General features: G+C 46.2%; 1 protein-coding gene across 1 annotated transcript; it reads left to right on the top strand.

Moving 5' to 3' along the window:
• Positions 1 to 2118: 2118 nt before the first annotated feature.
• Positions 2119 to 3625, top strand: UTS2R (urotensin 2 receptor). Its single transcript, XM_068413441.1, has one exon. The coding sequence runs from the start codon at positions 2119 to 2121 to the stop codon at positions 3265 to 3267; it is 1149 nt and encodes a 382-aa protein (XP_068269542.1). The 3' UTR covers positions 3268 to 3625.
• Positions 3626 to 11132: the final 7507 nt, after the last annotated feature.

The following is an 11132-nucleotide window of genomic DNA, read 5'->3' as shown; positions in this document are numbered from 1 at the left end:
AGAGGCATGGCATTGATCTGCGACAAATGCCCGGGACACAAAGTGAGGCAGCTGCAAGACAGCACCTGGGCCATGGAAACATGCTTCTGAAAATGAGCTATCACAAACCCATCTGAGCTTGACAGCTGCATGTGTGACCAGCTCCGGGCTTAGCTGGAGCATCCCATGCAGAGCCATTCATTTCTGACCAAGGGTGCCAGTGATCATGTGGCAGAAGAGCAGGCAGAGCTCCCTGAGCATCCACGTCTCCTTCATGCATGACGTGTTTGCTGCCAGCACAGCTCGTACATGAACATCGATAAAGTGGACGATGAGGGAGCAAGTCGGTGCATGGACAGGCGGGTTACCCATGCCCAAAGCCAGGCAGGAGGGGACCGCACAGCATGGCAGGGGAGGGAGAAGGTAGATTTAGGTTTGCAAGGTCCAAGAAAGCTGAGATGCTGGTGAAGCTGCTGGAGACCAGCCCAGAGGAGCACTGACCACTGCAGGATCAGGCTTCATCTCTCCCCCTTGGATTGTCTGTACTCAAGGAACTCGGATGGGAGATGGGCTCTGTGTATTGCGTTTTTTCTCTTTTTTTTTTGTACCTTTACCCCAATTGTTAAGCAAGGAAAAAAAATCTCCCTTTGTACTAGTTTGCCCTCTTTTATATAGTTTTTGCATGACAACTCCATAGCAGCCATCACCCGCAGCAGGTGGTAATGGGAAGAAGAGAAGGTGAGGACAAGTCATGAAGAGGATGAACACTGTCCATCCTCAAGTGCTACAGAGGTCACTGTCAGGGTCCTCTGTCAGGACTGACTCACGGGCAGTCGGAGGAGGGCCTGGTGCTCTAATCCTGCTGCCAAGGAGCTAGTGGGAGGAAAGGGGCAAAAGAGTCAGAGCTTGTGTGGAGGCAAAGGGACACCGAGTTCACTGGGAAAAGCTGCAAAACTTAGCAAATTCCCAGGATAAAACAAACCCAACCTGCCCGGTGGAACGAGGCAGAGGGAAGTCTTTGCCTGCTGAGCCCTGCGAGGACAAGGCGGTCCAGAATCCCTTCTCACAGCATTTTCCAAGTAAAGAGATGATATGAGCTCCGTTGAATATATAGTGCACATGCACTTCTGTGTGCAGTGACCTTTAGGTTGGCACCGGCTGTTGGTATGCCTTAAAATTTGAGCATTTTACCTGCTTCTTCAGTGTTTCTCTCAGGTAGGTTTGATCTCCCTTTGCCTAGACCCAGAGCCAGAATAAATTCAAAGCAAGAGTCATGATTTGTATAGCGTTGAGCTTGAGCTAACCAAAAGCTCCCGCATACAAAGAGTGACTACCTGCCTAACATGCTGCAGAGCAATCTCACGCCTTGCTGCAGTGAGACCACAGTGAAACCTACACCTTGCTCTATAGATATAAAATGCCTTTTTTCTCCATCACTCAAATACAATTTGAAACTGCAGGTCAGGACATAGCAGGAGCCTCTCATTCAAGGGAAATTGCTCTGTCAAAACACTGCAGAAATGCTGTACGGGACTTTGAGTGTATCACTTACACAAAATAGACAACTTGGCTGCAAATGGTAAATCCGAATTGTGTTTTCCCTTTTTTGTTGTCTTTACTCCTACAGAGTTAAGAGCTTAGAAAGAGGTTTAAGCAATCATGCTGCTAGGTCTGTAAGTTGCCATTATGAATTTAGGAAGGACACTTTTTTTCCCGCAACCCCAAACTAACTTTAAGGATCGCAGCAAGCGGTTCCAGTGATCCACACTGTCTCTTTTGTCTCTTTTCCCCTGACACACTAAGACATGTCATTCCTCAAAGCTGTGCTCTTGTAACGACAGCACAAGCCTTATACATGTGTGGCCTCAGTGCGGAAGACCTTTGGTACCTGCAGACAGTGCAGATACGTACTCAGGGACGGGTAACTTCTGAATGATAATTTGTGTTGCTCTAGCAGATTTCTAATATGTTGGTTTCTGATGTCTTTCCTCTAGTGGAGAATGCAGCTCTTCCTTGGATGAGACCCCCGCTAAGAAATGATTCACCGTCTCCCATCAGTTGCATTTCTCAGAGCAGAAAGAACAGATCTTCAGAACCCTGTGGCATGAACAAAGCCTCTGGTATTAAAAGGCCAGGAGGATGTCCCTAACTGATGAGCTGGAGAGCCACTTTCCTGCAACCCCCTACATGGTGACAGACACAAGCGAGGGCAGCTTGTTCAGAATGAGACCCAATGCCTCCACCAACGCCACCGGGGACGGCACGTCAGCCGCCGGTTCCATGGAGGACATGATCGCCATCTGCACCATCGGGACAATCCTCTCCCTCATGTGTGTGATTGGAGTGACAGGCAATGTCTACACCTTGCTAGTGATGTGCCATTACTTGCGATCATCTGCTTCCATGTATATTTACATCATCAACCTCGCGTTGGCGGACCTGCTCTACCTTCTCACCATCCCCTTCATCGTTGGGACCTACTTCATTCAGAAATGGTACTTTGGGGACATTGGCTGTCGCATCCTGTTCAGTCTGGACTTCCTCACTATGCACGCCAGCATCTTCACCCTCACAGTCATGAGCACAGAGCGCTACTTTGCTGTGCTGAAGCCCCTGGACACAGTGAAGAGGTCCAAGAGTTACCGAAAGGCCATTGCGGTTGTTATCTGGCTGGTGTCACTGCTGCTCACTCTCCCAATGCTCATCATGATCCAGCTGGTGCAAAGGGACAACAAAAGCATCTGCCTGCCCACTTGGAGCAAGCTGTCCTACAAAATCTATCTCACCATCCTTTTTGGTACCAGCATTGTGGGTCCAGGGGTAATCATTGGCTACCTTTACATCCGATTAGCTAAGATTTACTGGGTGTCGCAAACAGCATCCTTCAAGCAGACCAAGCGGCTGCCAAATCAAAAGGTGCTCTATTTAATCTTCACAATAGTGCTGGTGTTCTGGGCTTGCTTCTTGCCTTTCTGGATATGGCAGCTCCTCTTCCAGTACTATGAATCCTTCCCTTTATCTCCCAAGGTGATGAAGAACATTAATTATCTGACAACCTGTCTGACCTACAGCAACAGCTGTATCAACCCCTTCCTCTACACCCTGCTCACCAAAAACTACAGGGAGTACCTGAAGAACAGACAGCGGTCCCTCAGCAGCAGCAGTGGGTACTTCCAAAGGAGGAATCGGTTTCAGAGGATTTCAGGGAGATCCCTGTCCACGAGCAGTCAGCACTGCACAGAGACGTACGTTCTTGCTCATGCTCCTTTGGGAAACAGCAGTGCCTGAAGGTAAAATAACTCTCCAAGAACAATCAATATTGACTTCAGTGTTGCTTTGATTTAAAGTGTACATTGTAAAGTCAAAGCCTTAGCAGATCCATAATGTGCACACATTTAGTCCAGAGGCTGTGCCGTATGTCTGTTCTCATTTTCTTCAGTGCCAGATTTGACGCTAGCAACATCCAGCTGAACAGCTATCTAAATAGCCTTTTGCTTTTTATCTTTATATTTTATAGTGTACGTCTCCTCAAGTAGCCATCAATAATGAAAGCCTATAATAGGGCCATGTTTTTAATAGCATCGGCTGTCTCACAGTTTAAAATCACGTTATCCCATGAATGGTTGTAGTTTGATCTTTATTTTCTTTAGCAGTAATGCTAAATTTGTAGTTGTATGAGGACTGAAAATAATGAAATAAAGACAAAGCAGCTGATGTTTGTGACATGCAATCCAGTTTGAATTTGGGGTAGGACTGGACAACGTGGATGAGGCATATCCAGGGGTGTTTGTCCTGGTTTTGGTCATATTCACATTTATTCTACACTCACGTGTATGCACTAGGCTTGATTCTCCATTCACGCGGGTGTCTGTAGTAGAGTTACACCACAGTTCATGTTAGCAAGACAGGCTTCCCATGACAGTGCCAGTCAGGGAACACTCAGAATCCCTTAATGCACTGACCCCAAACACATGAGCACCCCTGTGGAGGAGCATCGTCTGTCCTGGACAAGTGTATCTGCCCTCTGCCCTCCTCCAAGGAGGAACTGGGACCCTCTGATGTTGTTATTCTCAGGGCATCCATCAACAAACTGCAACATCCAGCCTGAGGGACCAGACCTACATCACCAAGTCCAGGAGGAAAGGACAGACGGAGAGGAGGGGGGGTGAGGAGATGTGATCTGCAACGGGCAAAGCTATGCTATCTGAAGTCCCTAATATTCTCAATTATAAAAGCGCTAGTTCCCTATTAGTGAGATCACTTGTTCCCTTCACAGCAGATGATTTTGCTTTACTGCTATAAACAGTGAACATAGTCCTGCCTACACCAAGAACACTTTGCCTGTCCTGGCTTTCACTGATGATAAAGCATCATTAGTATAAATATATCCTCCATGATGTCTGGCGCTTCTCCAGTGAGTCTAAAAGTACCTTCTCTGGGATGCTGCCAACATCCGTACGGGAGTCCTCAGCTTGCATTAGCCCCGTTACCTCATTAGCAAGGGTACAACAATGCAATGCCAACACAACTCTAACCGACTTACAAAATTAGAAGAAAATTAATGCTTAGGAGTAAATTCAGAGCTGCAGTGTGATATGCCATTTGGCAGCGAACTCCGTTTGCTTATACAGAAACTGAATTTAGGTTTTAACCATCTATTTGCCTTCAAGGCATTTAAATGGTCATTGCTTATGGGGACAGTGAAAGCTCTGCTTCCAGCCTCCCTGGGTGCTACGCCTGGAAAAGAAATTGCCTCTTTCATGCATGGGCTTAAAGTTTGTTATGTACAGGGAAGATTGCACGTGTCATGAAAGAGGACTCTCATGCATGCAGTTTTAAATTGAACTGTTGAAGAAACTGGAAGACCAACACTTTGTGCTCCCCACTGCCTCCATGGACACCATCCACACTGGTCCTTGCAGGTCAGGGCACCTTACCTGCACCCTGCTTGCAGTGCAGTATACTGACCAGCAAGTCCTACTTCAAGAGTAGCCCCTTTCTGATTTCAAAGGGGCAGAAATACCATTATATTTGGCTACTCCCTGCATTGACAGTACTTGTTAAGTTTGCGGACCCTCCTCAGGCTGGAGACACACTAGTCAAAGCCCATTAGAGAGAGTAAAGCATCATTCACCTCACTGTAAGGAAGAGGGATGCCATGGATGGGAGGTGAAGAGGCTTGCTATATTCATGAATGCATTTTCCACTTGTATAGTCAGGTGTTTATCATGGGTCAGAATGTAAAATTTGGCCTCCTTTTTTTGGAAATCGCAGTTTTACCTTCTCCTTGCTCAGAAACAGCCAGACAAACTCAAGACAAGCTCAGCACAAGCAGTTTCCATCGTTGTGAAGGAAAGCTACTGCGGGCTGAGCTTTTAGAAAGCACAGTCCATCTTTCCTAAAATCAGATAGCCAAAATAAGAGGGTGGTTTGCAAATCTCAATTAGTCCAGGCTTTGTACACCAATGAGGACAGTGCAGAAGAGTTACCGAAAAACACAGGAGTAGATCTGTCTCCAGAGTTAATCAGTTGAACCCCGTTGTCGCCAGTGGTACTGCTCTGATTAACTTCTCCAAGCCCACCACAACCAATGTGTCTCACAGAAAATGTTTGCCATAAAGCCCGCCATGGCTCTGTAGGTGCAACAAGCACCCTGAAAGCGGCACGAGCAACATGGTGTGGAAGCGTGGCCATGCCAGAGGTCCTGCCGTGCCCCGAGAGGCGAGCTGGGCTCAATGCAGGGCGCAGGGGTTCCTTGCATCCCCAGGAGCACACCCAGCCTCAGCCCTGGGCTGCATGGTCCTCCTCGTTTGAAGCTGGTGCTGTGCTCTCAGCAGGGGCTTGCAAGTGTGTTTGTCAAATCAGCACAACAAAGCCAAGAGAAAAGAAGACACCCACAAGTCAGGGAATGATCACAGGTGACGTTTCTGTCAATACTGGGTCATCTTTAAATGATGAGATGTTTCATTTATGCCTTTCAATTCCCACCCCAGGCTGGGGTTGTTTTGTTCCTTCAAACACTCGCATCCATCACCACTCAGCACAGGCAAGAATAAGGGAATATTGTTCCAAATCTACATGTAAAAGCAAGGCTCTGAGCAGTTCACAAGCAGCATGGCCCCAGCTCTGCATCCCCAACTAACTTTATGGAATATCAGCCACACTCAGATACCAAACATTAGACAGAAGGAATTGCCTCCTCCAAGACATAGATTAATTGTTTGGTTAACAATAGCTATAAAATAATTATTGCACCCTGTTTATTCCTCCTTGCAGAACCCTATCATCAGCCAAAGATCCAAGAGCTGATTTTTGAATAAACAAAATTTGAAATCACTGTGAGGGATATGTGCGTATACGTGGCCATGTGCTTGCACACCTCAGACCATGCCCCTACACCTGCACCCTATTTGATAGCTCTTTCTTCTCTGTGGGGTGAGACCAGGAGCTCTTTCATGATTCTGAAGCCTTAAATCCCCCCATCTCAGGGGCATTTGGTGCCCCACAGACTAGATTCCACCACCTGAACTCCTGGTAGCAGAAGTCGGAACTCCAATTTTTTGCTAATTTAAGCCAGGGAGCATTTAGCAATGCCTCAAGACTCAAAGAAAGTGTAGCTGTAAATACACCATGGCAGGGCGTCCAAAAAGGGCCAGGACAGAGGTGCCGGCTGCTGCAGTGCTCCTACCAGCTTGGGAAGACCAGGTACCCACTCTGGTGGCTGAAACAGGCAGCAAACTGCAGCTGGGGCCAGGCAATGTTTTCAGCTGGATAGTGTCTTTGCCAGAACAGGATGACGTTTGTGTTTACCCAAACTATTTGCAAATCGACCCAGAAATTTAAGAATCCTTCTGGAAAGTATTTCTTTTTTTTTTTTTCTCAAATACTGAATTGTCTCATTTCAGCCTTTAGGAGGCAAACCAGCACAATTTCTCACTTCAAGATGAAGTTTTACCCATCAGTTTGCTTACACTTAATTTTAAAAAGCCTCTTTCCCTTTTGTTCAAACCACAGGTCTCTTACAAAAAGTCCCGTGGTCCAAGTACCAAAGCAGAGAGCAGCTGCTCACCGCGCTGTGCATCCCTCTGTCCAAAACCTGCCTGGACGGGGTGGGCATCCACGGTGGGGAGAGTTGCAGTGCCCACCCTCTGCCCAGCTCCCACCTGCAGAGTTGCAGCAATCATAGGCACAAACCTTCCTCCTCACCTGCCCATGGAGCCTTGTTTAAGCTGATCGACAGCCTGTGGCCAGTCTGAGTCCCCTCCTTGTTCCTGCAACCCAGTGACTGCAAGGCCACAAGATGAGGCTGATTTGGGCCAGCCTTTTGACCTGTGCAGGTGTTCCACCTCGCTCCTTGGAAGATAACCACACCAGCAATTCTTCAGCCCACCTCTAACCAGACAGAAAAGCCTTGGCACATGATCCCAGGAGAGGATCTGGGCAATAAATCAACACGCACAGTTTTGTTTCAGCTATAGCTGCAAGATAGGCAAGGACTGGCTGGGTGAGGAGCAGGGATATAAGGAGATCTTTAGCTCAGGGTCACTAGTTCAGTATGGGGCCAGGTTGTGAGGGGTGGGAGTTCCAGATCAGCAGGTGATCTCCTTTCATTTCTCTGGGGTGCTTGCTCAGAAACTTCTTTATTTCAGTGTTTGCTTGAGGGCATTAAAAGGAGAGGCCAAAGGTTGAGCAGATCTTGGAGAGCAATTCTGCACCTGGGGAGACCTGCCTAGGAAAAAACAGTCCTCTTGCCAATGCTGTCCCACTTGCATCTGCTGTGACTGCCACACCAGGATGCCTCCACTGAAATTACCTGCCCCAGCCATGTCTGAGCCTCTCCCAGGCAGCGCCCAGAGGAGCTGCTACAGCAGCACACACTCAGCCTGGATTTTTGGGGGTTTTTTCCCTTCTTCTCAAAATGCATGATCAAATCCTGAGACTCTCACTCAGCCATTACTCCTTCTCCAGATCAAACTCCAGCTGCCTCCAGTGCAAGAGTGAAGAATTCATTGAAAGAAAAGTATCAGACCCTCTCTTGTATTTGGCCAGCTTTGCTTTAAAGTGACACCCGGGCATGCTGAGTAGTGTCCTACACACACCTGGATCCAGGCCAGCTCTGCGTGGGGATCTATGCCATCTCTTTATTGCATGAGCTGTCATAACCTGGAAAAAAAAGTGTCAGTTCTAAATAATTCTGATCACTTTTGCATCTCCAAAATCAATATCTCAACTGTAAGTCCTGCTTACCCCTGATTTGCAGTTGAGGATATTGATTTAGGCACATCAGAAATGTGGTGGAATCAGGATAATCAAGGAGGCAGTGTAATAGCAGAGAACAAATTATGCTGCAAGAATATAGAGGTGTATCTGAAAGTGGGCTGGAAAAGGAGAGGCAGAGCAAAAGCAGGCAATTTGTTGCTGATTACCAGTTTTTCAGTGTAGTAAAACCGAAAGCTAACTGCAAATATTGCAGGGAAAAAAAAAATCTCACATTGTTGAGGGAGTGCCAAGCAGCAGATAAATCCATTGAGGATAGTAACAAAGGAACACATATGAGGAAAAATAACCTTAGTTTTACACACCCAATGATGGACCCTTCGCTAACTTTTATTAATGAGGAAAGTGACCTCAGAGCTAAAAGTCACCAGCTTCATGCTCAGCAGCCATGCAAGGAGCAAACATGCCCAGTTGTGCAGAAAGGCACCAGAAGAAAACCTGGTTCGACTCATTGCAGCCACTTCTGGTTTAAAATGGAGACATTTTCCCCAGTTTATCACCTCTCATGTTACTGAAGCACAACATCAGACTGTCATATGCTATGATCAAAGCTACTTCACTTCACTTGGTGTGTACTTCGAGCAGCTATCAACCAAATGCTACAGGTCTGAATGCTCCAGGATAAGGCACATAAATCCAACATGGGCGTGTAACTCCCACAAATCTCTCCAGGCAGCTTTAAGGCCAAACTGCAGCAGCTGGCCAAATGCAGTAGGTGCCGCAAACACTTTAAGAGAAAGTTTAGCTCATTTTTATTCTGCTTTCCCAGGAGCAAACACCCCATCAATGTAGTTAGAGATCAGGGAATCCACCAGTCAATAAAGTCAGAGCTTTATATGCGCACTGAAGGCTTGCTGCTAAATCCAGTCTTCCCAAATGTTCATCCCCTGGGAAGCCATCTGTCTGCTAGGAGAGCTCATGTTTCTGCCACAAGAGAAAGTGCAAATATCATAAATTTAGTTTCAAAGACCAAAACACTCAAGCATGCACAATTTTAACTGTCATTAGATTTAATTACATGTCAAGCAGCTGCTGATACTACTTTAAAGCTGTCTAGGAAGAGGATAAAATAACATAGTAAGAGCAAATATATTAAAAAAAAAAATCAGTGACAGAACCTGCCTCAATGATAGCGTGAAACATCTATTGACACAGGACCAGATAGGATGTGCTGCAGCAGCTCTGACTGTAACTACCATCCTGGCTGATTCAGGCATCACCCGTTTCACAGAGACATCCTGTAACTCCTGTAACAGAGTTCATTCATTGGCACCAACTGCAGTTCCAGCCACAAAACATCCAAGACCTGTTTTTTTTCAGATGTGCCAAAGGCAGCACAAGAGGTGCATCCACCGACAGACAGATCCTCAAAATAAATTAATCCTCATGGAAAAGAAAGGCAAATGCTGAAGTAGGAGCATCAGTAAGGTAGTTCTTTGAGCCCTATGGACATGAGGACCAAATATTATGACAAAGATTTCTAACTCTTAATTACTATGCCTCAAACAGAAAAAAAAAAAGAGGGAGGTTTCATCCATAGCATAGTTGCAGCAGGTACCCACATGCTTTGGGAACCAATGTAGCAACACTCCTTCCAAGGTTTTGTTTTCCAATACATCTTGATTGCTTTCAATTATTGAATCTGGTGCACAAATCTGAGCACACTAGGCAGGGTGCACTCCAGCTTTCCCTGTGTTTGTGTTTATTCGAAATGCTAAGGGAAACACACCCAGCCAGGCTCCTGCTGATTACTTGTTTAGTGTATGGTTTACTGCTCGAAGGAGAGTGTAACATAATTAATTCATTAACTGCAAGCATTTTACAAACACAATTGTTGCATCCAAAATGTCTATGTGAGTTGGTGAGTCACTAGTACTCTCTGATATCCTTAGAGGCAAATTTCTGTTTTGTGTCCACAAAAGGGACTGGAGAGAGCTCAGTACTGAGGACAACCAGGCTATGGCAGCAAGATGAAGTGTGCCACGAGCCCCAGTGGCTCCAGCAGCCCCTGACCCAGTTGCCCTAGCAGGACAACCTCTTGGGGGGGTCAGATATGTCCCTGGAGAGCACTCCAGCTAGTCCCCTGTGGAGGTGCTGGACCTGACTTCAAATGAGAGAAGCAACTCCACTGAAGTCAAGGGAGGAAGAGAGTTGTGTGTATTTCATCCTTGCCTTGTGTATTGCCAAAATAGTCAGACAGTTTGGCAACATTTAGGAAAACCTGGAGAGGAGTAAGGCAGGAGTGGAGCAGCAGGTGGGTCCCACCTGGCATTGGCTGAAATGTGCAGGTAGCCCATGGAAAAGAAAGTCTGACTATGAAGGATATGGGCCAAACCACGCAGGGAGCCCAGGACTGACGACAGAGATATATTACAGTTCAGGCTGAGATCTTGGGAAGAAATATGTGTTTAAGTTTGCACAAAGTCTTCCTATCTTATGTTTTTGACTGAGGCTATAAATCTCTTATTTCATGCAAACTGAGCTTACCAAGGAAAAACTACAGGGCCAAGCCTCTAAACAATAAAAATAGGTTGACTTCCACTGGAGTCAATGCAGTTGTACCAATTTACACTAAAATAAAACAAAAAGAAAATCCAAACATTTCTGACCCTTTGACTCCACTAAACATGAATTTCAGTTGTCCACATTAATAACAGTCAAGATAGCAAATGAACTTGTGAACGATAAAGTAATCCACTTAGTAGACTTGCAGTATTCAAATGCAAGGTCTACCCTAAGTCACATTAGAAACAGCACAAAACAATATAATATAAGGTGGAATTTCCAAAGCTTTCCAGTCCTTGGAGCACCAGAAAATGGTACATTTCCTCTCTTTAAGGGCGGCCTGTGCTGAACCTTCCTATGCTGTTCCAGCC

This window comes from Nyctibius grandis, chromosome 15 (genome assembly GCF_013368605.1).
Source record: "Nyctibius grandis isolate bNycGra1 chromosome 15, bNycGra1.pri, whole genome shotgun sequence".
Lineage (NCBI taxonomy): Eukaryota > Metazoa > Chordata > Aves > Nyctibiiformes > Nyctibiidae > Nyctibius > Nyctibius grandis.
This window is presented reverse-complemented; position numbering and strand designations above follow the sequence as displayed.

What these genes read in the sequence shown, in the direction of transcription:
- UTS2R (XM_068413441.1), top strand. Translation starts at nt 2,119, where the DNA reads ATGTCCCTAACTGATGAGCTGGAGAGCCACTTTCCTGCAACCCCCTAC.